This window comes from Scyliorhinus canicula, chromosome 20 (genome assembly GCF_902713615.1).
Source record: "Scyliorhinus canicula chromosome 20, sScyCan1.1, whole genome shotgun sequence".
NCBI classification, from domain to species: domain Eukaryota; kingdom Metazoa; phylum Chordata; class Chondrichthyes; order Carcharhiniformes; family Scyliorhinidae; genus Scyliorhinus; species Scyliorhinus canicula.
In genome coordinates, this window is record NC_052165.1 from 19,167,520 (window position 1) to 19,192,490 (window position 24,971).

At 45.3% G+C, this 24,971-nt stretch overlaps 1 protein-coding gene across 3 annotated transcripts in view; it reads left to right on the top strand.

Annotated features, from left to right (window-relative positions):
• The window catches only part of acss3 (acyl-CoA synthetase short chain family member 3), a 105,731-nt gene extending 83,702 nt beyond the window's left edge, over nt 1-22,029 (top strand). For 2 of the 3 annotated variants that reach the window (XM_038780018.1, XM_038780020.1), the window contains 6 exons: nt 520-583; nt 12,840-12,921; nt 14,747-14,869; nt 16,143-16,242; nt 16,308-16,516; nt 19,877-22,029. In XM_038780018.1, the coding sequence (XP_038635946.1) occupies nt 520-583; nt 12,840-12,921; nt 14,747-14,869; nt 16,143-16,242; nt 16,308-16,516; nt 19,877-19,954 (656 nt within the window). In that variant the 3' untranslated portion in view covers nt 19,955-22,029. The remainder of the gene's footprint in view (nt 1-519; nt 584-12,839; nt 12,922-14,746; nt 14,870-16,142; nt 16,243-16,307; nt 16,517-19,876) is intronic. The other variant, XM_038780019.1, reaches the window with a different exon arrangement.
• Nucleotides 22,030-24,971: the final 2,942 nt, after the last annotated feature.

A 24,971-nucleotide genomic window follows, 5' to 3' on the forward strand; every position in this document is an offset into this window, starting at 1 on the left:
ATATGTTCTTTTTACCATTCCGAGTTCATTTTAATAGTGGCAGTGGGGTAAGGGAAGGGGGCATGTTTGATTGGTAGCGGCATAAGTAGTTATCAGCAAAATTGTGTGAATTGAGGTATTCTATTGATCCAAGCAGCTCTCTTCAAAAGTACACCGCACTAATATCACTTCCCTAGTATTAAACCTATTTTCATGGTACCAATCATAGTGGCAGGGCAAGTCACCCATGAAAATGATATTGTATTCACTGGTCTATAATCCTGGTTCAGGGCTCAGGTTTTGAATAGCATTGACGTTGTACTAAGATGATCATTTTCATTGGATTCCTTTTACTGGTACACCCCTCTCCAAAATATTCATTATTCTTGTTAATGAGTTTTAATAAGGGAGACAACAGATGACTATCCACTTTTACAAACATCAACTGTGTTAATAACAAAGTGAGTGGAATATTGATTTATCTAGAATGCAGATTTTAATCTGTTTTATTAAAAGATTCTTTGTTCTGTTATTTTGCAGTTAAGATTCTGGACAATGACTGCAAGGAAATGAACCGCAACAATCTGGGGAATATTGTGGTTAAGTAAGTGAGAATGGAAACATACCAACAATAGCTATTCCAAGATGTAATCAAGATTATTATTCCTTTTAAATCAACAGATTGCATCTTTCTTTTATTACGTAGACTATGCAAATCAACCTCTGAAAAGGTATTGATCAAACCTTTTCAATCCAACCCAGACCCATGAGGCGCTGTGTCATTGTTAGGATGAAGAATATTTTTTCAAGTGAGGCTATCACCTTTTTATTGATATATTGGGCACGATTCAAAGAAAACTTTTCAAAATGTGGTTTTGGGCACATTTGGTGTTTCACGGCGGCCACATTGACGAGATCGCGGACCGTATTCAATGGCCATTTCGAGCCAAAAATGACCCACCCCCCTCAAAGTCCATGCTTTGGTTTAGCTGGTTTAGCTCACTGGGCTACATCGCTGGCTTTTAAAGCAGACCAAGCAAGCCAGCAGCATGGTTCGATTCCCGTACCAGCCTCCCCGGACAGGCGGCGGAATGTGGCGTCTAGGGGCTTTTCACAGTAACTTCATTGAAGCCTACTCGTGACAATAAGCGATTTTCATTTCATTTCATTTTCATGAGATTCTCGATATTACTGACTGTCTCGCCGTCTGATGCACCCAACCCGTGTCTCAGCACTCCCAGTCAGCATGCAAGCATGGTAGCGCGTTGACCCGCTCCTCGCTTTGAGGATGGCAACCTCACAATTCTGCTTAACATTGTGGATGAGAGGTGGGGCCACCCTGTTCCCCCGAGGGGTCGGAGGACAAATGAAGGGTCAGCATTGGTGGTGGCTGTCAGTGCAGGTAGCGTGATCAGGAGGACCATTGTCCAATGTTGGACGAAGACAAACTACCTCCATCAAGCTGCAAGGGTAAGTTACCACCTCCTAGCATCAGTTCTGCCTGACACCCCTCAAATTCCCAATCTCTCCTCCCCCTCCCCCTCCCCAAACACACACACACACACACACACACACACACACACACAAATCACTGACTGACACCTCGCACCCTCCCTACATCCGATCTTCATGCTTCTAAGGCATGGCTCAATCTGTGACAACCATGGCTGAGGGATTCGACATGTCCCAGTTGCTAAGGGACGTGCCCCAGATGCAGGTGGACATTCCCGAGGTGCTCCTGAACATGGCCCAGTCATTGAGGACCATGATGCAGACATTGGTGAGACTCCAGGACTGGCAATGTCAGAGGACTCCGAGGCCTGTGGAACTCACTCTAGCTGCCCGTCCATCCCATGGAGCCCCCCAGGGCCCTACGGGTACCAGCAGGGAGGGGGAAGTTCTGGAGGCCAACCCGAGACCTGCCACCAAAGAGACAACAGCGGTCTCCAGTTCTTCGAATTCCCCCCGATCCTGACTCTGGTGCATCTAAAGAACAGCGGGCAGAAAGTGCCACAGCGATGCCAGTGTCACCAATAAGTTGGCTGTGGAACCCTCTGGCTCCAGGCCTTCTAGGGGATGTCCGCTAAGGGCAGCAAAGGCCACAGGGCACGGAAAGCAGCAGGCTGCCTCCACTTCTGATCTGCATCCTGGGGAGACACCTAGACGTAGCATAGACCATGGAACATTACGAAGAGAGAGTGAACCCTATCTGTAGCCAGGGGGAATGGAAATCTATCACAGTAAAATGTTCACTATTTTTTTCTATAAATTTAGAGTACCCAATTAATTTTTTCCAATTGGGGGGCAATTTAGCGTGGCCAATCCGCCTACCCTGCACATCTTTGGGTTGTGGGGGCGAAACCCACGCAAACACGAGGTGAATGTGCAAACTCCACACGGACAGTGACCCAGAGCCAGGATCGAACCTGGGACCTTGGGGCCGTGAGATGGCAGTGCTAACCACTGTGCCACCGTGCTGCGCCTTAAAATGTTCACTATTAAAACATGTCACACCTCATACGTGGGAAGCCTCTGTCACATTAATCTTCACAGCAGGCCTGCCCGCACCCTGACCCCCCGCCCCCCGGGCATAGTGGTCCAAGGTCTAAAGGATGGGCGTGAGTACATTGTCAGCAGAGAGATGGGTCAGACTTTATCAGAATCTGAGAAGGACCAGAGTTTTCGATAAAGCGAGTAGTCATGGTGACCCGCTGACAGTGCTGAGACTGGCCCAACACACTGGAGTGATGTTACACAGACCCTTTGAGGGTGTACTGGGTGGCCAGGGAGGGAGTGGTGTGATGGGGCACAGGGAATAGGGGAGGTGTTTGGGAGGGGGGAATTGGGGGGACGGTGGGGATTAGGGGAGAGGGAGGATTTGGGAGAGGGAGGGGAATGGGGTGAGGGGGGCTTGGGAAGGAGGGGAATGGTGGGAAAGGAGGGGAATGGGGTGGAGTGGGGTTTGGGAGGGAGGGAAGTTGGGGGGGGGGGTTTGCTGGTTTAGCTGATGGACACAGCCTTGTCCTAGGAGAATCTGGAAACAATGAGGGCCTCCCTGGTCCTCACAAGTCGGGCCCTCGCGACCGCATGTCCTCCACCCTCCGGCACCTCCTCGGGTTCGCACTCCAACCTCTCCTCGGGCAGCCCTCCTCCTCCAGTGTGTCGCCCCGCTGCTGTGCCAGATTGTGAAGAGCACAGCAGACCAAACAAGTAGGAGACCCTCTGGGGAATGTACTGCAAGGCTGAACAGAACAGTCGAGGCATCGCAGGCCGATGCACCGCTCAATGAAAGCACGGGTGGCAACATGGACCTTGTTGTAATGGGTCTCCACCTCGTTCTCAGGTCTCCACACCGGCATCATCAGCCATGGCCTCAGCGGGTATCTGGTGTCCCCCAAGAGCCAACCAGTCATCTTGGGGTGGTTCTCAAAGACACCGGCTATCTCGGAGTACCCCAGGATGTAGCTGCCATACCCACTACCAGGGTAGCGGGCACACGTGCATGATTCTGAGGTGGCGGTCGCATACGATCTGACCATTCAGGACGCAGAACCGCTTCCTATTAATATAGGGAACTCCTTAATGCCCGGTGCTCGCAGTGTAACATGCGTGCCGTCGATTACCCCCTGGACCTGGGGCATCCTGGCAATGGAACCGAATCTTGCAGCCCCGGATTCTTGGTAGATCTAGTCCAGTTGGAAGGTGATCTAGTTGGATACCCGAGCATACTGAGCATTCGTAACCTCCTGGATGCACCTGTGGTTGGGAGGATTGGGCTATGCCACACAGGTCCCCGTTCGAGCCCTATCTGTTGACATAAAGGTTCAGGGCTGCAGTGAGCTTCATGGCCACTAGGAGCAGGTGCTCTCTACGGGGTGCCATGCCCGTGAGGGCGTGGCACAGGTGCTGCATTGCCTCCCTGCTGAGACACAGTAATCATAGAATCACAGAAGGAGGCCATTCGGCCCATTGAGTCTGTACTGACCCTCTGAAAGAGAACTCCACACAAGCCCATTTTCCACCCTATAGCAATAATATATCTTCTACAGCACATGGTGTCTCAGCTCATTGAATAACCAACAATGCCTGTACATCTTGGTCCGTCGCTGGCCTCCCCATCTATGTCCCTCCTCCGCCTGATGGGCGGCCAGGTCTTCAGGGTGTGCGCCGGCCCCCTGCACATGGGATATAGCCTGCAGCTTGTGTTGGTGTTGCTGCTGTCTCTAAAATCTGCCGGCCTGGGCTGCCTGAAGCACAGCGAGGGCCGACTCCGCAGACATCTCCAGCAAACATCTGGAAGGAATTGGAGATTGAGAGACCAACGATCAGATTGGGCTTCCACCCCGGAATTCCTCAAATCCCGCAAGCCTCCCCCACCCTTACCACGTCACGCTTTCTCTCACGAGTTGTCATCGAGCGAGCCAGTTGTGCTGGCAAACCTCGCTCTGCACACTCACCCCGGCCACATCAGGAGCCCCCAGACTCCGGCAGCAACATTAGGGAGGCCATGCTCAGCTGCCCTCTGCTCGTCCATACACTTACCCTGTGGCAGCTATGGCGCTGATGATCCTCGGGTTCAGGCACACTGTTTGGGCATCAACGTTTCCTGTACCTGGCAAATGGGCCTTCGAGGTGGCACTTGAGAGTTGAGGACTGTGAAGTCCTATCACAACTAACAAGACTAATTCCTCATTTGAAATAGCCTGCAGCTGTGAAGCTGGAGGCTGCTCACAGTCTAATGGAGTGAAATTGATTTCAGGATAGAAACCACAGCATAATGGGCAGCACGGTAGCATTGTGGATAGCACAACAGCTTCACAGCTCCTGGGTTCCAGGTTCGATTCCGGCTTGGGTCACTGTCTGTGCGGAGTCTGCACATCCTCCCTGTGTGTGCGTGGGTTTCCTCCGGGTGCTCCGGTTTCCTCCCACAATCCAAAGATGTGCAGGTTAGGTGCACATTGGCCATGATAAATTGCCCTTAGTGTCCAAAATTGCCCTTAGTGTTGGGTGGGGTTACTGGGTTATGGGGATAGGGTGGAGGTGTTGACCTTGGGTAGGGTGCTCTTTCCAAGAGCCGGTGCAGACTCGATGGGCCGAATGGCCTCCTTCTGCACTGTAAATTCTATGATATCTATGATAATGTGTCCTGAAAGTGTTTGGTAGGACATATAGTGAGTTGCTGCAGTGCACTGTACTTTATACACACGGAAGCCATCCTGTAGTGGAGAAGCGGTAGTTTAAGCAATTTACGTAGAATTTACAGTGCAGAAGGAGGCCATTCGGCCCATCGAGTCTGCACCGGCTCCTGGAAAGAGCACCTTACCCAAGGTTAACACCTCCACCCTATCCCCATAACCCAGTAACCCCACCCAACACTAAGGGCAATTTATCATGGCCAATTCACCTAACCTGCACATCTTTGGACTGTGGGAAGAAACCGGAGCTCCCGGAGGAAACCCATGCACACATGGGGAGGATGTGCAGACTCCGCACAGACAGTGACCCAAGCTGGAATCGAACCTGGGACCCTGGAACTGTGAAGCGATTGTGCTATCCACAATGCTACCGTGCTGCCCTGAGTATTCCATCACATTCATGACTCCTGCCTTGTACGTGATGGAAAAGATTTGGGGAGTCAGGAGGTGAGCCACTCATGAGAGAATACCCTGCCTCTGACCTGCTGTAGTAACCACTCTGGCCCAGTTCCCATTTTGATTGTGGGAAGGATTTAGTGATAATCCCATTAAATATCAGGGGAGATGGTTGCGTCCCCTTGTGTTGGAGATGATTATTGCCTGTCACAAATGTTGCTCACTGTTTATTGGTAAAGCCAGAACTTGCTGCCTGCCCATATGGAATGCGCCGTCTTCTAAAGAGTTTTGAATGGAACAGATTGCTGAAATCATCAGCAAACATCCCAATTTGTGATGTTTTGGTGCAAGATAAGCCTTTGGGCATGAGATGAAAATATGGATGTTAGCCTGCGGACCTATTGCATTGATGTCCTGATGTGAGATGATTTGCCTCCTGCAATCACACAATCTTACTTTGTGCCTCTAGTCATTGAGAGTCTCTCCTCCCCCCACATCAATCCACTGATTTCAGTTGTTCAAAGGCTCCTTAGTTCGACACTTAGTTGAATATAACCTGTTGATTGGAAGTAATTTTTGGCTGAATTCAAAAACACATTATTCAGTCATTTGTATTGAACATTTGCATTCAAAGGTACAACATCTCCTTATGCACAATTCAAATTTGAATGATCAAGTGATTCAAATGTGAATTACCAAGTCATTCAGATTAAATTGCATTGAATAAACAGGAGTCGATTGCAATTTATAATGTGCTGTGGTTGATGCATAATTCATATTTAGTTGTGACTTATTCTAAAATGCAAGAAAACAGTTAACTGACAAATAATTAAATTAATATGTTGTACATAGAACAGAGAACATACAGTGCAGAAGGAGGCCATTCGGCCCATCGAGTCTCCCACTTAAGCCCTCACTTCCACCCTATCCTAATAACCCCATCTAACCTTTTTGGACACTCCTAACCTTTTATTGCCATGGACAATTTATCATGGTCAATCCACCTAACCTGCACGTCTTTGGACTGGGAGGAAACCGGAGCACCCGGAGGAAACCCACGCAGACACAGGGAGAACGTGCAGACTCCCAGCAGGGAATCGACCCTGGTAGTCTGGTGCTGTGAAGCCTCAGTGCTAGCCACGTGTGCTACCGTGCTGCCCTAGAAATCAGTAAAATCAGTTGAAATTGCTATGCCACTCTTATCCAGAGGATATAACGTGTGGACACATTTGATCTGTTTTAAGGAGTACAATAGATTGTCTTTGGTGTACAAAAAGGTCTCGTTTTTTCGTGATATATGGAATATAACTGGAGGGTAGTTTTTCTGTTCTCAGTAATTGTGGGCACTGGCTTGAAATAAACCATAGGGCTGGATAATTGTGTGAAAATCAATATTCAGCTGGCTTCCGACCTATTCTGTACAATGCACAATGTGGATTTTTAAAAACAGGCTGAAGTTTTTCCACATAAAGTGTATAAATATTGAAATAAATGGCAATGGTGGTAAAATAACAGTGCAATTTTCTAATGTTTCTCGTGCAAAATGTACTTTGCGCAAGTAACTGTGAAAAAGGGAGAGTGATTGAAATTGGACTGCAGAGAGCACCAATCCTAAACAATTTTTACAGAGATATTTAGCAGCAACATCTTGATTGCTGCTGTAGCGGTGAATATCCCACATCTATTCTTACCTATTATCTGAGGGAAAACTGCCATTGGATGTAACAAATGCATTTTCTTCTTCTAAATGAAGCTGACCTACATAATCTCCCTCGCATGGATGACAGTGCTCGTGGTTGCCACGGTCACCACAGCTATGGGTTTGTAAGCTTCAGGTTCATTTCAAGCTACTCCAGAGGTACCAGAAATTTAAGTCAATTTTCATGGAACAATTGCATTGCTCGCCAGGGTAAATATTTTCACACGTTTCTCCACGGGAAAACTGGCAGGAGAATTTGTCCAATGTTTTCACATTGTAGGCTTTCCCAAAACCAGAGCGTTACTATTGGCATCGCCATCTCCAGCCAGCCTCCTGCTCACACAGTCCTGTGACCTCATCGTACCACAAGGGGGCTCACTTCACCAGTACTCGGGTAAGTCAGTAAACCAGGACGAGCATGCAGGTCACGGTTTGTTTTCCAACAGAGGATAATGATTGGTTTGGGACACCCCTCCATTGTCCCGTCCACTTGAAGGGGAAGGCAGACAGCAACACTATCACTTAGGAAAGCAGGTTTACCTCTTTCTCCCTGGCCCATTAGCCAACTGATACAGTCACAAAGGTGTGAAGATGCAATGAGGTCCACTTGGCAAAAATAGTCATTAATGAATATACTATATGCATCTTGAAGAAGGTTTTGACACGTCGGGGCCAGTACAGTGTTGCTAGGTTTTCTGAAAGTATTATAATCTATTGGCAGAGAATTTAGTTCAGCTTTATCAACGAGGAGAAATGTTGGGAGATCTGCTCCATTCCAAATTTAATCGTTTTCACCATGCCTGTCATGGAACTCTACCCAGTAATGTAGAAAATTGCCCAGGTGTGACCTGTATACAAGGAATAGGAGACATCCAACCCAGTCAATTACCGCCCTATCAGTCTACTCTCCATTATCAGCAAAGTGATGGATGGAGTCATCAACAGTGGTGTCAAGCAGCACTTACTCAGCAATAACCTGCTCACGGACGCTCAGTTTGGTTCTGCCAGAGCCACTCAACCCCTGACCTCATTACAGCCTTGGTTCAAACATGGACAAAAGAGCTGAATGCCAGAAGTGAAGTGAAAGGACTGCCCTTGACATCATGGCAGCATTTGACTGAGTATGGCATCAAGGGAGCCCTTGCTAAACTGGAGTCCATGGGAATCGGGGAAAACTCTCTGCTGGTTAGAATCATACCCGGCACAAAGTAAGATGGTTGTGGTGGTTGGAGGTCAATCATCTCAGCTCCACGACATCACCGCAAGAGTTCCTCAGTGTGGTGTCCTAGGCCCAACCATCTTCAGCTGCTTCATCAATGGCCTTCCATCATAAGGTCAGAAGTGGGGATGTTGCGGATGACTGCACAGTGTTCAGCACCATCCGTGACTCTTCAGATAATGAAGCAGTCCGTGCCCAAATGTAGCAAGAGGTGGACAATATCCAGGCTTGGGCTGACCAGTGGCAGGTTACATTCGGGCTCCACAAGTGCCAGGCATCTCCCATCGTCCTTTGACATTCAATGGCATTATCATCGCTGAATTCCCCACAATCAGCATCCAGGGGTTACCATTGATCAGAAACTGAACTGGACTCGCCATATTAATACTGTAGCTACCAGGGCAGGTCAAAGGCTAGGAATTCTAGGGCGAGTAACTCAATTTCTGACTCCCCCCTCCCCCAAGCCTGTCAACCATCTACAAGGCACAAAACAGGAGTGTAATCGAATACGCTCCACTTCTCTGGATGAGTGCAGCTCCAACAACATTCAAGAAGCTCGACACCGTACCAGCCTCCCCGGACAGGCGCCGGAATGTGGCGACTAGGGGCTTTTCACAGTAACTTCATTGAAGCCTACTCGTGACAATAAGCGATTTTCATTTCATTTCATCCAGGACAAAGCAGCCCACTTGATTACTCCCCTTTCCACAAACATTGAAACCCTCCTCCCAGCGACGAACAATGGCAGCCATGCGTACCATCTAGAAGGTGCACTGCAGTTACTCCCCAAGGCTCCCGAGACAGCACCTTCCAATCTCACGACCACTTTCGCCTGGAAGGGAAAGAGCAGCAGATACCTGCGAACACCACCACCTGGAGGTTCCCTTCCAAGTCACTCACTATCCTGACTTGGAAATATATCGCCATTCCTGAATTGTCGCTGGGGCAAAATCCTGGAGTTCCATTTCTAACAGCACATTGGGTGTACCTACACCTCAGGGACTGCAGCAGTTCAAGAAGGCAACTCACTACCACCTTCTAAAGGGCAACTAGAGATGAGCAATAAATGCTGGCCTAACCAGCGACGCCCTCATCCCGTATATTAATTAAAAAAATTTTTTAAACCCCCAAAAGGAACAGGATTTCTACATTACCATGCTCCAGGCAGACTTGGTGTGGATTTATGGTCAGAAGTACATCTCCTGGTTAAATTTGGTGCCACAGTTGTGAACAGTCTGATTGATCCTCAGAAAGTTGCCAGGGAGAGGGATGGAGTCCGTTGCTAAGGGATGAAGTCCGTTGCTAAGGGATGGAGTCCATTGCTAAGGGATGGCCCATGCTTGGCCGACGCCGGAATTGGGAAACACAATTGGGCAGAGAATTCGGTGTCAGCCGAAACTCGAGGTTTACGCCGAGCGGCAAATGCAAGGCCATGCTCCGGTGCCTCGATAATGGAGTGAATGCGTTCTCTACCGTACACCGGCCAGGGCATGCAGATTGTACAGTAAAATTTGTTGGCATATCATTAATGGGCCCGATCCAGCATTTTCCGAGCCTTCTGCAATGCTCCACCTCTGGCAGGATTACCTCTGGCATTACCAACGGTAAGTTTTCACTCGTGGTATATCATAGATTATATCATAGAATTTACAGTGCAGAAGGAGGCCATTCGGCCCATCGAGTCTGCACCGGCTCTTGGAAAGAGCGCCCTACCCAAGGTCAACACCTCCACCCTATCCCCATAACCCAGTAACCCACCCAACACTAAGGGCAATTTAGCATGGCCAATACACCTAACCTGCACATCTTTGGACTGTGGGAGGAAAACAGAGCACCCGGAGGAAACCCACGCACACACGGGGAGTATGTGCAGACTACGCACAGACAGTGACCCAAGCGGAATCGAACCTAGGACCCTGGAGCTGTGAAGCAATTGTGCTATCCACAATGCTACCGTGATGTTGGAAAACCGGTGCCGTGGCTGCTGAGGGTGTGGGAGGGGGTACAAACAGTGTCCAACATCGCTATACTGGGCTGACAGTTGTGCCGCTGGCCAGGGGGATGGGGCAGGTGTCAGTCTTGACCGGAGGGGAGTGGCGGGGGGGGCGGCTAGGAGGTAGATCATGGGGTCAGGGTGGTGGGGCACGGACTGCCATTGCCGCAGCCTGCAAGGCGGCCATGCCACTGTGCATGCCACTGGTTGCCCACTGGGAACTTAAAGTTACAGGTCGTATAAGTGCCCGCCCCAGGCCACCCCACTGGGTACCCTCTGACCTCAGCTGACCCGTCGACAGGATGGGTGTGCTCAAGCGCAACCAGTGCCATCTTCTTGGCTGGGGTGAGCGTTGGCATCCATTACAATTGTGCGAATTCTACATGGTGCCTGTGTCAGCCCATTAACGGGACCTGAATCGATCCAGGACTGGCACTGCTTTCGTCCACGTAGCACACTCGCAATTCACTCCCGGCATCAGCACATAGTCTCTCAGGCGGAAAATTCGCCCCATGTCTTTTGTCAATATTTTGTTGGCAAAACATTCTGTTTATCCTGTTCGGGATGTTGGACAAGCAGTCAGATTGTTTCGGGAAGTGTGGGTATTGAGGGAAGTGACGATGGGGTAGAATTGGATGTCAACAGCATACATGAGACAGGTGACATCACTGAGGGACCGCATGTAGACAGGAAATAGAAAGGCATTGATGCTAGATCCTTGGGAGACAGTGAAAGTAATGGAGTGGAAGCAGGAATAAAAGATTGATTCAAGAATAGAATTCTGACTTTCAAAGACTTTGGAGGGTGTAAGGGTCTTTCCTGTTTATTTCCTTTGTTCCCATTTTATTTTGATTATATTTGGTCCGTGGAACCATAATCGGAATGTGCCTTTAAGCAGTCAGGTGCTTGCTAGTACAGTGTGTTCCTAGGTTTTGTATTTTGGGGAAGAGCAACCAGACTCGTCAGCGCCGAGTGAATCGTAGGGACTGGTTTTGGAGGAATTGGCTACCTGGCAGCCTGTGGGTTGCCTAGGGACCGTGTTCTGTCTGGCAACAGTCAGCGATTGGTTCCTGTGTGATGCTTTCAGAGGGAGAGCCTGGCGGAAGAGAAGGAATGCTCTCTTGGTCTTGCCGAACAATTTCTTTATTGTTATTAAACCAGGGAGTGCCTGGCACATCTTTGCTGTCCACTTAAAAGGATCCTGAAGCTACAGAAACAATAGACAACCTTGCCAGAGAAAACCATCAGAAGCCTGAGCCTCGGAGGAAGAGGAGCTGTGTTTTCTCCCTCTCTCTGCTACCAGTTGCCTGCTGTCTCTGTGGGTCTGCAGTGAAGGTTATTACAAGATGAAGGAAAGGAAAGTACCCAACGAAAAGCCTAACCTTGAGAAAGAAACTAACTGGAAGACATCCACCTGAATCAAAGATCCTTGTTCTTTTATTTTATTATATTTTCCTTACCCTTTTCCCTCTGTGTTGTTTGTTTGTGTCAACCATTTATACTTTCATCAATATTGATGAATAAGGACAATCTCTCGAGTAAGTGACCTATTTCCAATGCAAGTCAAAATATTGCAATAGTCTTGAATGTGTGTCTCCAATTGATAGTGGTACAATTGTAAATTTAGTTTTCATTGGAACCATGTGTATTAGATCTCCTGTACATGGGCCATAACTGGTTTACCCACATCATTTCCTAATCTCTGAGAATGTCTAAAGCAAATTCCAACATGGTTACAAATGTGATTTGTTGCATCTCCATTGCTTTAAAGTCAGATGTTCTGTGTTGCTGCACAGGATGCCCCCATTTACAAGGCACAAGTTAGGAATGTGATGAAATGCTCTCCACTTGCCTGGATAAGACCACTCAAGAAACTTGATACCACCCAGAAACAAGTGGCCCACTTGATTGGTACCCCATCCACCAACACCTTACTCCCTCCAGCATCGCACACAGTGGCAGCCGTGTGTACCATCTGCAAGATGCACTGCAGCAACTCACCAAGGCTCCAAATCCACAATCTCTACCACCTAGAGGTGGTAGAAAGGCGAAAGGCAGCAGATGCATGGGAGCACCACCACCTCCGAGTTCTTCTCCAAGCCACACACCATCTTGACTTGGAAATATATCCCTGTCTTTTCATGGTTGCTGGGTTAAAATGCTGGATCTCCCTTCCTAACAGCACTGTGGGTGTACCTGTGCCACATGGAATGCAGCGATTGAAAAAGGTGTCTTACCATCACCTTCTCAGTGGCGATTGGGAATGGCTGAGCCAGTAACAACCACACCCGGTGAAAATATAAAAAACTGACTTTGCACACTACTCTCCCTATTTTAACACCTTTGTTTCCTTTTAAGGTTACCTTTGCCTCCAGGTGCGTTCGCTACACTTTGGGAAAATGAAAAATTGTTCAAGGAGCTTTACTTCACTAAATATCCAGTAAGTGTGATACTCCAAAAAGAAAAGGTCCCTTTTACTGTGAATGTAAGATGAGAAAACCGTTTAGCATTTGAGGATTTTTGGTGAATTATTATACTCCAAGTAAGGGCTGGCACCCCGGGTGTTTGGAATATTTTCTAATTTTAGCATCCAGAAGGAAATTTTAACATATCACCAGCTGGCAGAAACTATGTGGGCAATGAGGTAAAATACTCTGTGCAGCTTTCCCTCTGATCCTATTGTCTTAATCCCGCTATTAATAGGCAGGTTATAATGACAGCCACAGGATGGTAATAGTGTTCTCATTTAAATAGGCAAGTGGGACTTTAGTTAAGTCATTGAAATCTGCCTGCAGCCTGGATCAGATAGCAGAAATGCTGCTCCAGGCACCAAGACATAATCTTGGGCCTCTGCTGGTTGGGCTTTTTACAACCACCTAATCGCAATGCCGTTCCATCAGTATCAGGATATAAATATATATAGTTGTGATAATAGCTGATCTCTGTCCTGGGTCACAAGCTTCTAACCTCTGCCTCTGAAAGTGGGCGGTGTAATGTTTTAGACCATAGTTGTGAAGTCTCTTTGTTCATAAACAACATGGCCGGAATTTCCACTGAGTCAGGTTGACTCATGAACCCTTTACCTCGGGAGCCCTTTAAAAATGGTGGGCAATCCCTGCTTCGGGGATTGTACGATTTCTTGAACCAATGAACACTATAGTACGTAGCCTAATGTGTGGGGAGGGGAGAATCTTTTAAAAAGTGAAATTCATTGAAAACTTTCTCCAACGTTTAATAAAAGCCTGAATTCCAAGCTAATAAAGGTGGCAATTATCCAGGCCCTTTAAAGCCTCAAAAAACATAAACCACAATCCCTTGAAAGCACGTAACTGTGTAAGCATACATTGTGGAATTGACAAGAGAGATCAGAGAGACTGTCAATAGAAAAACGATTCCTCTGGGGAGCAGGTGTTATAGTACTCTAATATTGAGGAGTGAGGGATGGAGGACTCTTGTTCTTATTTTAACATCCCCATGCCATTGAAGAAATGCCTTTTAAATAGCTCTCCTCTGCTCCTCTGTACTGCGCCTCTTCCTGGGTCGGCTGGCTCAACTCCAGCCCACACCAATCCCTCAACAGTGATGGCTCCACCTTTGTGAGCACTTTCTCCACAAGCAGTAATTTTCCCAATTCCCCCTAACTACCTCAAGGATGTAAATCCAGGCCAATATCTCAACAATTAATGGATGGAATTCAACAAAACTTGATAAACAGATAGGGTATGACCCCTAAGGCAGAGCTTATTAGCTTTAGGTAAAGCTGTGGATCCAGAACCAGATCCTGGTACTTTTTTAATGGATCTGTTAACATTGGGAGATAGGACGAACTGAGGTTTTTTTTTAGAATGTTGTGGGTTGTTTTATTTAGAATGTTGGGAATTCTCCCAGCTATCAAAATGTGAGCAGAGTTTTCTGAGCAGGTTATTGTGTGTGCATTGACCTGGAGCCTCCTTGGTAAGATGGAAGCCTTTAATAAAATGACTTCTTTTTCAGCTTTGTTGTTAGAGTACCAGGCAGGAAGAACCCTCAAGCAAGAGCTTCATAATTGAGATATTATTGGGTCAACACGGTGTGATGGAGGTATCCGGTGTACTGAATGCCCTCTTCACCTGTATTTTACTGTATTTATCAGAGAAGTTGAGGTGATACTAAACAATCACATTGGGCATGATTCGGAAATTGTACTCCGCAATAAACGGAAAATTTGAATGGTTAAAGTAAACCTGTCTCCATGATTTTAAATGTTTTCCTATATCTCTATCAAGGGTTATTACGATACCATGGATGCTGGCTATGTCGATGATGATGGATATTTGTATGTCATGTCACGGGTGGATGATGTAATCAATGTGGCAGGTCATAGGATTTCAGCTGGTGCTATTGAAGAGGTAATATTTTAATAACGTCTTATCGCCATTTCGTTTTCTTTTTCTCTTCACAAAATTGTTCCTCCGGCAGGTCGGTCTCGGGTGACCTGGGGAAGTGTTCTTCCAACTTTCTGACATCCTGCTGAGGTTCCCCACCCCCTGTCATTCGAATGGGATGGTGAAAATATTGAACTCCCTCCCACAAAACAACTGTTAAAGCTGGGGATTAACAGCAAATTTTCAAACTGAAACTGGTGTTTTGTAAGCCTTTTGAGGAATATAAAACAAAAGTGAGTAAATGGAGTTAAAACACAGACCAGTCATGATCTCATTAAATGGCAGAGCAGCCATGAGGAAGAATGTTTATTCCTGTTCCTACATTCCAATCTTCCTTATCCTGGACTGAACAGGTTTTCAAATTCTTTCCCAGTCTGTACATGTTACCTGTTAAGTTAATTCCTCCATTCCCTCTTTACTGGGAGAAACTAAATCTGGAGGGAACGGAACAGAAAGGAGGTGTCTTCCTTTTGCTGACACCATTGTTCTCTCACTAGGGCAATCTCTGATCCTGAACTGGAATTCCACATACAACTCAGCTCCCAATAAATGCTGAGAATAATTGAAATATCCGATTCAAGCTGAAATTCCCAGTGCTCGAGGATAACCCCACTGCTCGTGTTCAGCATTGCACTATGGGATCAATTACGACAGAATGAGAGGGTGGACTTGTGACTGGATTCAAACCTAAAATCCTGTCAGCAATGACCTTTCAAATAAAGCTATTGGCTGTATGAAAACACAGCAGTTGGAATTCCTGCGTGACCATGAGGAAAGCTAGGAAGGTATTTCCAAAACAAAATCCTTCAACTAAAACTTTACCTTCAATTCTCTTGAGGCCTAAGCAGGAGGGCAGTGTGATCCCATGACAGGAAACAAGAAGGGCCCATAAATCTGGTGCTGAGGCCCGACACACAAACGCCGCGACCCTTAACTCCGCAACCCTTCTGACGCCTGCCCGTGACCTACCTGCGGGTCGCGACTCTCACTCTGGAAACCCTCGGTGCTGTTTGTGATAGCATCATATAGTTATGCTGCCCTATTGTGAATAGGCGGCCTGTCTTGATACAGTATCTTTCCTCTGGAGGGCACTGCTCTTGATGAATTTTAACAGTACTTTGTCACCAATTCCTTATTTTTTTTAATTAATCGAATGTAAGACTGCTATTAAAATGTTTGAGATGAGTTAATAAAAAAGTGAATAATTTACTGAATATGTTTGCTGACGTTCTTTCAGGCTATCATTACCCATCCAACTGTAGCAGACTGTGCCGTTGTGGCCCTCCAGGATTCCTTGAAGGGGCAGGTTCCGCTGGCTTTATGTGTTTTGAGGACTGGTGAGGTCATTAATTTTTCCCATTAAATAGTGTTATGCATTGCCACTTCACATGTAAATAAATAGCTTCGTCAACTTTTATGAAAAATATGCAACCAGGTGTGACCGAGGAATTGGGAGACGTCGCAGAAAAGATTGTTAAAATTGTTCGCGACTCCATTGGACCAGTTGCTGCGTTTCGGAAAGTAGTTTTTGTGCCGGTGTTACCAAAGACTCGGTCTGGCAAAATACCTCGTTCTACACTTTCAGCTGTTGCAAATGGGAAACCCTACTCAGTAAGTTGGTGTTTTTACTTTATTTTATGGAGCAATGCATTTGATTTTTGAAAGTTGTCCTTTTGTTAATGACACCTTTGGTTTGAAATCAATGTGATCTCTATTTTTTTCAAATAAATTTAGAATACCCAATTGTTGTTTTTCCAATTAAGGGGCAATTTAGCATGTCCAATCCACCTACCCTGCACATCTTTGAGTTGTGGGGGTTAAACCCACGCAAACAAGGGGAGAATGTACTAATTCCACACGCACGGTGACTCAGAGCTGGGATTCGAACCCGGGTCCTCAGCATTACAGACCCAGTGCTAACCACTGCGCCACCGTGCTGCCATGCGATGTCTTTATTTGACATATCTTCTTGCATGGGTTTATACAGGGGTATGATCCCCCATGGAGACTGATTCAAAAAAATGTAAACTTCCAGTTAATTTCTGAAAAGAACGACAGGACATGATTTCACGGTTTAAGATTTTTACTGTAATAAATGGCCAGAAACACTATTAATTAAATACTATTTTTGCAGACAACTTGTAGTTTAACTTACGGAAAGGAACATTTTCTTTTATTTCTTTTTTAAATCCCATTCTTTAAGTTACAAAGCCAGTTCGCAGAGTGGACTGGACAAGCCCTTAATCCAGCTCATTGCTTGCTCCAGAAAACAATTCAAATTGAATCGAAATCATGGTCTCCACAAGAGAGACATACAAGATCCAAGCTGATGAGAAAAGGCATTATGCCTCATCTTGGTGTTGATCTGATGTTAGATCTTAGCCAAAAGGCTGAGAAGTGATAAAAAGTTTGCTTTTATACTTACCACACATCATACTCGCTACAGAATTACAGTCCTTATAGCAAACAGTTGTTCCAGCTTCCAACGCGGCTCCATTTTCCCATTTCATTAAGCAGTAACTTTGTGGGATCATATCCAGGCGCTTCTCTCAGTTTTCCAAATCCGGTAAAGCCCGCTCCGATGAATCTGCTTATGCCCTGGCTATGCCGGGGGGAAGCTCCTGGGTTACGCAGATGGCTGAAAAATGGGCTTCAGTAGCTTGCAAAGAACCTGCAGCTCTTTTGTTTTTTCACCATTTTCCTTTTCTCTTATATCCAAAGTTTGGAGTGGTATGTCTATTTATTGTCGGCCTTTTGTTCCCAGGTGTGACAGCTTCACCTTTCTCAGCGAGTCTCCTGACGTAGCCAAACTTGAAGTCAGGCCAGAGTTGAACTAGTAAGGGGCAGCACAGTGGCGCACTGCAGTCTCATGGCGCCGAGGTTCCAGGTTCGATCCCAGCTCTGGGTCACTGTCCGTGTGGAGTTTGCACATTCTCCCCGTATTCGCTTGTGTTTCACCCCCGACAACCCAGATGTGCAGGCTCGGTGGATTGGCTGGGCTAAATTGCCCTTTAAGTGGAATAAATGAATTGGGTACTCTAAATTTATAAAAGCAAAAAGAGTAGGAGTAGTCATATAACGGCCTTCACTTTAACTAAATTTAATGGCACAGTCCAATGAATTCATAATCATGGCAGTCTTCCACCTCCAGAGGACATTAGTGAACCAGATGGGTTTTAATGCCAATTGTTTCACGTTCATCATTGGACTTTATTTTTATTGGAAATCAAATTTCACCATCTGTCGTGGTGGGATCGAAACCTGGTTCCTGAGAGAATTACCCTGGGTCTCTGGATTATTAGCTCAGTGACACCCCCACTATGCCACAGGCATATTGTTCGGCACATTCCAGTTCCTGTAACAACTAATTTGATGGGCTAAAAGTAAAACAAAACAAGTCAAAATTGAAGAAATATTTAGTATATGAAACATGGGAACAGTGGTTTGGAATGCCAAGAAACTAAAGGTACTTAAGAAAATCTTGAATGAGCGCTTAGGCGAACAAACCAGTAGAAAGCAAAGAATCAATGTCAAACAGTTCAAAATACGCACTGATAACAGCATCAAATGTAAAGTATTTCTCTAAACATAAATGAGTATATGCTTCGTATTTAGTTGGCCCATCTCCTCCAGTATTCTCTTTAGCTTCCAGCAGTATCTGTTTTTTTGTTTACAAAATGGTTGGAAGAGTGTCAGAGGGCAAATTGCAAAGTCTAATTTGAGTAAAGTTTATACCGGGTTTTCACGGGAATTTTCACTGAGAGAACTGGGCCAAAATGGTATCTTTCTTCATCTTAATTTGAGTCTTTCCGCCCAAAACAAAAAGTTTGGTTAATCAAACGAAACATAGCAATTCAAATTGGTGACAACTTATACTGAGAGAGGCGGAGAGAGAAAGAGTCAGTGACCGGTGACGGAACAAAGACGTGAAGGCCGATACAAGACCGAGAAGACACCAGCTTATCACAAAATAATGAATTGAATGTTCAATTGTTTTAATTTAGACACCCACAGACTATTTCTGCCAGATCCAGGACCTTGTGCACTCTGTTTGGCCCATGCCCTATCCCTTTCTTTCAATGTTACAGACCCCAGGAAACTACCAATGAGGGAAAGCCCAAATTCTCTACCAGTGTGTGAAAGTCCAGTTCCAACAAACTTCTGATTGCGCTTCCACAGTCCTTTCACATGCCACATTTCCCCTCTCTCTGGTGCCACATCACAGGCCCATGCCAATGAGCTGGGGCATTAAAGGAAAACCATTCCCTTAATGTAAAATGCCATTTTGATTAGTCGTCTTTTATATTCTCACTTACGCTGGCTCTGCTTTGGCATCATGCACTACAACATCTGATGTTAAAGGTGCGAGATCCCAGGAAAGACTGCAGACTATTGGCTGTTTATACTTGAAAGCTAATTGAGAAAACCCTGGGATAATATTTACACCTATCGGATGCCACAATAGTCCTTCTCAATTGATAAATGAAGATGGGCTGATTATTTAATGTCCTTGAATAACATTCCCAATCATAAATGAAAACTGAAAATTACTTTAAAGCACTGGATTCTCACATTTCTAAATGTTATGGTAATATCTCTTGTCAACTCTTTATTGGTGTGGTTAATACATCAAAAGGCTCTACCCAAGATTGTCAGATTACACCGGACTGATACACTTGAAGCATCATGGTCAATTGATTTTGGCATTTCTTTCTATCCTTTCATGGGTTAGCAGAATACAATTATTTTTCAATGTTTGATCGAGAAAACTGTGTTAAAATTGTTCTGGTAAGTTTGCTGTACATTCTGTTTCTATCGCCATAGTTAACATTGTCCACCTTGAGTATTGCTGAGAAAAAGAGACATGCTATCAAAGCTTTTCACCTTGCACCCATCAGGACAGTTCACTTTTTTTCAGCAATGCTCAGGTTCTTTTCTACCAGTTGACTACTTTTTTACCTTCTTCCGTAGATAACATCAACCATTGAAGACCCTCGTGTATTCACAGAAATTGAAGCAATTCTGAAGCAGAAAATCTTCTTACCTTAACATTTGCTCCCATATTATGAATTATGATTACTTCCTCCTTGGTGATCAACAATGCTGTGTCCATATTGAGCATACCACTGAATACCACCAAATTTAAATTTCTGCCTTTATTTTCAACTTTATAGCACATAACAAACATTTATATCTGATATGTGCATCATGAAAGGGTCAAATCCATAGCGTATGTCTTATCCATAATGTTACAAATTTAATTAATATTTAAAGCATTTTGCTTATTCGTTTCCGTCCGGGTATTATCTGTATGGTGAATAGGTCACATGTCTCTTGAAGAAATTAGTGAAACGGTTTACACGCCATTGCTAACTGGGGTCATTTTCCATTTTCCTCAAAAGATCATGGAATGAAATTAGAACTGCGGTCAAAGATTTTATGTACCGAATCAAGGGGCAGGAATTTCCACACCCCACACATGGTGTGTTTTGCGGCGGACGGAGATGGGCTTTCATTGGCGGGTGGCAGGATTGTTAGATCCCGCCGCTGCTAACAGGGTTTCCTGTTTTATCCCGCGGCGGGGATTCACCGTCAGCGGGATCGGAATATCTCGTGGTGGGAACTGCCAGAAAATTCCGACCAATGTTTAAAAAAACTGACTTGTACAGTTTTATTTTATATCTACCGTAACAATAATTTTAAAGTTTTGCTCGTATTTAAGAAAGAATACCGAATATCAAATATTATCATGCAAATCGGAGCAAAATTGAAATCACACGCTTATGCTGGAAATATGTTTTACATTTCCAATTATTAAGAGAAATCCTTAAGGTATATTAAGCCAAAATGTTCAGGCCAATTTTGGGTAAAAATGTGTCGATAATAGATTTGGTCAAAGGATCAGCGTTGTTCCCATTACTTAGCAAATAAGATATATTTAAAATATAAACAGAAAATACTGGATAAACTCATCAGGAGTGGCAGCATCTTTGGAGAGAGAGAGAGACAGAGACGACGTTTCGAGTCTATTTTATCCTTCCACAGAGCTGATAAACGGATAGAAACATGAGGAATTATATACTTGGAGAGGGGGTAGATGTATAAAGAGAGATGGTTAGAGTTTAATGGCCACTTCATTCAAAGGAGAAATCACCATTAATTCACGGCATCATTCCCTTCTATTGCTCTTTATTGGTCGTGGACCAATCAGCTGATTGCAAAGAACATAATTCATAAAATTATTTGGCTGGATGTTACATGGTAATCTAAACAATCTGTAATTATATTTGTAAAAATATACTAAAAGAAACAATATTTCAAATTTCTCTTCCTTCTTTGCTGCATCAAAATATTTTAAAGTCAAAACTTTGATTAAATCCCTTTCAAATCCACTTGTTGCAGTCGGAGAGACAATGTCTACCTTCTTACATTTTTTTGCACTTTCTGGAATTTGTGCTTCTGTGAATTTCCTATTAATGTGTATTTTGTACAGACTCCTGCAAAGAATAGGGTTAATTCTAAATGTATGCTTGCGACATATGGCTGTGTGACTTCAGTCAAATCGAAGTCACACTGTAACAGGAATTGATGGTGTTAGTGTGAATAGCAAAGAGGCAAGTGGGACAGATGGTCTAAACTATGTTACCAGTTGTGATCAAAGGGATAGGCTTTGAAATGTATACATCAGTGAACCTTGGAGCTGCATCTAAATGAGTAAGGGTTATTAATATAAAAGCAAAATACTATGGATGCTGGAAATCTGAATTAAAAATGAAGTTGTCGGTTTGGGAAATGGCTATACAGGAAAACGTTAGTGATGGGTTGTAATATGCTGAGGCTATCTCGTTCGGTCTATGACCATGAGACATTTGTCCACGACAAGTGAAAGACAAGATTAAAGCAACATCAGAACACAGCAAGACGCTGTAGAATACAAAAGAGTACATTTGGAGAGGATTGGCGTAGCAGACTTAAAGATGACACGTGAAGAGACAAGAGGCAAGGTGTCATGAAACAGCCATTGGAGTCATTGAGAAGCGAAGACCCACTTTAACTAGATACCATCTGCTTTCTTTTGTTAAGTATAAAATGTGTTGCTTAATAAAATCTTCTTTTGCCCCCTGCGTTAAGTGTCATCCAAAATTTATTGTCTGGTCTCAAAACTTCTTGCATAGGCAACACAATTTATGAACTTTATCTTGGATATATGTTGTATCTGTAAATTGTAATATAGAAATATCAATTACAGGTTTAAATATTTGTAGAAATATTAAAAGCCATAAACAGTTATAGTTGTCAATGTAATCCCTGGAGACCAACAGCCAATACTTCAATTGTTTACCTGCGTTTGAAACCTAAAGTGATACCAGATTTAATGATTTTTCGTCATCATTTCACAGACTCTCTTCTATTTCTCATATATTTGAGTTGTAACTTGGAATCATAAAATGCCTACTGTGCAGAAGGGGGCCATTTGGCCCATCAAATCTGTACCAACACTCTCAAAGAGCCGTCTACCCAGGCCTACTCCCCTACCAAATCTGCCTTATCCCTGTAAGACCGTAACCTAACTTGCACATTCCTGGACACTTGAGGGGCAAATTAGCATGACCAATCCACCCACCTGAAAATCTTTGGACTGTGGAAGGAAATCGGAGTACCTTGAAAAATCCAGGCAGACAGGGCGAGAATGTGTGAAATCAACACAGTCACCCAAGGCTGGAATCGGACCTGGGTACCTGCCGCAGTGAGGCAGCAGTGCTAATGCTTCGTTTTAGGAACCCAATGCTGTTATCGGTTTAGTAGAAAAGTTAATTTGTAATTAATTTTTTACCCTTTTGTGCTGAGGACTAGTCTATTTATTTGAACTTCTGTTCATAAACACAACTCCTATTTATTAAAATTCAAGAAGAGTTTAGCTTTCCATTATGCACTTTTGTTCACCGCACCAACCTCCTAAAATGGATAGTGTGGCATCTTAGCCATCTGCCGTAATGTGCCTCAATGTGTGATTTTGATTTATGATCCTGTGAAGTGCTTTTGGAACTTTTTAATAGACTAAAGGTGCCTTTTAAATGCCTGCTGTACCAACTTGATTAACACTTTTACTGTGCATGCTTCAATCGCTTGTGGGAAATTATAATAAACCTTGCTCTTCAACAATAAAACATTTCAGCCTCATTACAAGTGACTACAGGGCTAATTTTAACCCCTCCCACCAAACACACGGGTAAAGTTTAGTCATTCTCTGCAAGGTTGCCACTGTCCTGTTATTTAAATGAATGCTGGTATCAGTTCCTTCAGTTCACACAATCAGCTGAAATCCTAAATGCATAATGAGGCCAGGCAAAGACAATGTGACTTTTCTGAAGGAAAACCTGTTTGTGAGAATATTTTGAGAAAATAACAAACAAGGTGGATAAAGGGGAACCTGCAGATGAGGTGTGCTTGGATTTCCAAAAGGCATTTGATAAGGCGCCACATCAAATGTTAAAACTCAAGGTAAGAGAACATTGTGTAAGGGTAACATATCAGGCCCGAACATCTGAGTATTGGTAGGAAGCCATGGCCCACCGACACCTAACCTCTGATACACCATCAATAATACACGATGAGTGATAAACATAACTGAGGCTTTAATACACTAAACAGCAAGCCTCCTGCCTCTGGACCTGAACTGGGTCTAGAGGTGGAGACTTGCCACTTTTACACAGAAGCCTGAGGGGAGGAGCCACAGGCGGAGCCAGTCTGGACAAGCCCAGGCATGTACAACACAGCACAGTGAATATAAAACAATAACGTGCTTTACCACATTCACCCCCTGTTTAAAAAAGAGTCCAGCGGGGGTGAGGTGGTCTTACAGGTCAAGTCTGTTGGGGACCTTGACCTTCCGCTGTGACCGCCTTGATCCCGGCTGGTGTGGACGCCGGTGTCGAGACCTGTGCGTGCGGGAGCATGTTGACTTTTTCACCCAGATGTTTATGGGGATGGCTGAAGACACGAGCGATCATCTATGTGGAGGTTGGTGCACGCTGCAGTGTGAGCATCCACCGGACCCCACCCGGAGGACCTGTCAAACATGAGTTATTGTGATACAGACTGACCCATCCCTCCCACTGACCATGTGTTCATTGTGATACAGACTGACCCATTGTGACCCACTGTATCATTGTGATACAGACTGACCCATTGTGACCCACTGTATCATTGTGATGCAGACTGACCCATCCCTCCCACTGACCATGTGTTCATTCTCCCGCAGGTCCTCCAGCTGATGGTGCCGCCCCATTCGGGGCGGCCCCCTCCCTTGCCTCCCATGAGACCACATCGGAGGAGAACTCCAAGGATGCCATGATCGTTGCGTCATAGCTCTCATCCCCACCCTCCACCAGCGCAGAGATACACGCCTCGCTGGACAATGTTAGTGGAAAGGCTTCGGGACCACAATCTGGTGAGTACCACACAGTTGCTGATGTACATCAAGTGAAGGCAGGAACTCCCAAGCGAGGCAGCAGTCAGAACTGATGGAGGTTTCAGGGAACAGCCGGGACATTCAGGGGGGGATGTCAGCAACACTCTTGCAGATCCATAGCCGATTGGAGGAGTCCCAGAGGCTATGGCGCAGGAGATGTCGCCGGCAATGCGTGGCACCAAGATCAATACTTCTAGGCTGGCGACGGCAGTGGAGAGCCGGCTGTATGATGTCAATATTAGGGGAGGTGTTCAAGTTGTAACTCAGTCAGTGACGGCCAAGCCTGAGGACCTTGGCAGATTGTCCGACTCGCTGGGAGACCCAGTACCAGGCTGACCTTGATTTTTGTTTGTGTAAATTTAGAGTACCCAATTCATTTTTTCCAATTCAGGGGCAATTTAGCGTGGCCAATCCACCTACCTTACACATCTTTGGGTTGTGGCGGCGAAACCCACGCAAACACGGGAAGAATGTGCAAACTCTACATGGACAGTGACCCAGAGCCGGGATGGAACCAGGGACATTGGCGCTGTGAGGCAACAGGGCTAACCCACTGCGCCACCGTGCTGCCCTAGGCTGACCTTAATGAGGTTC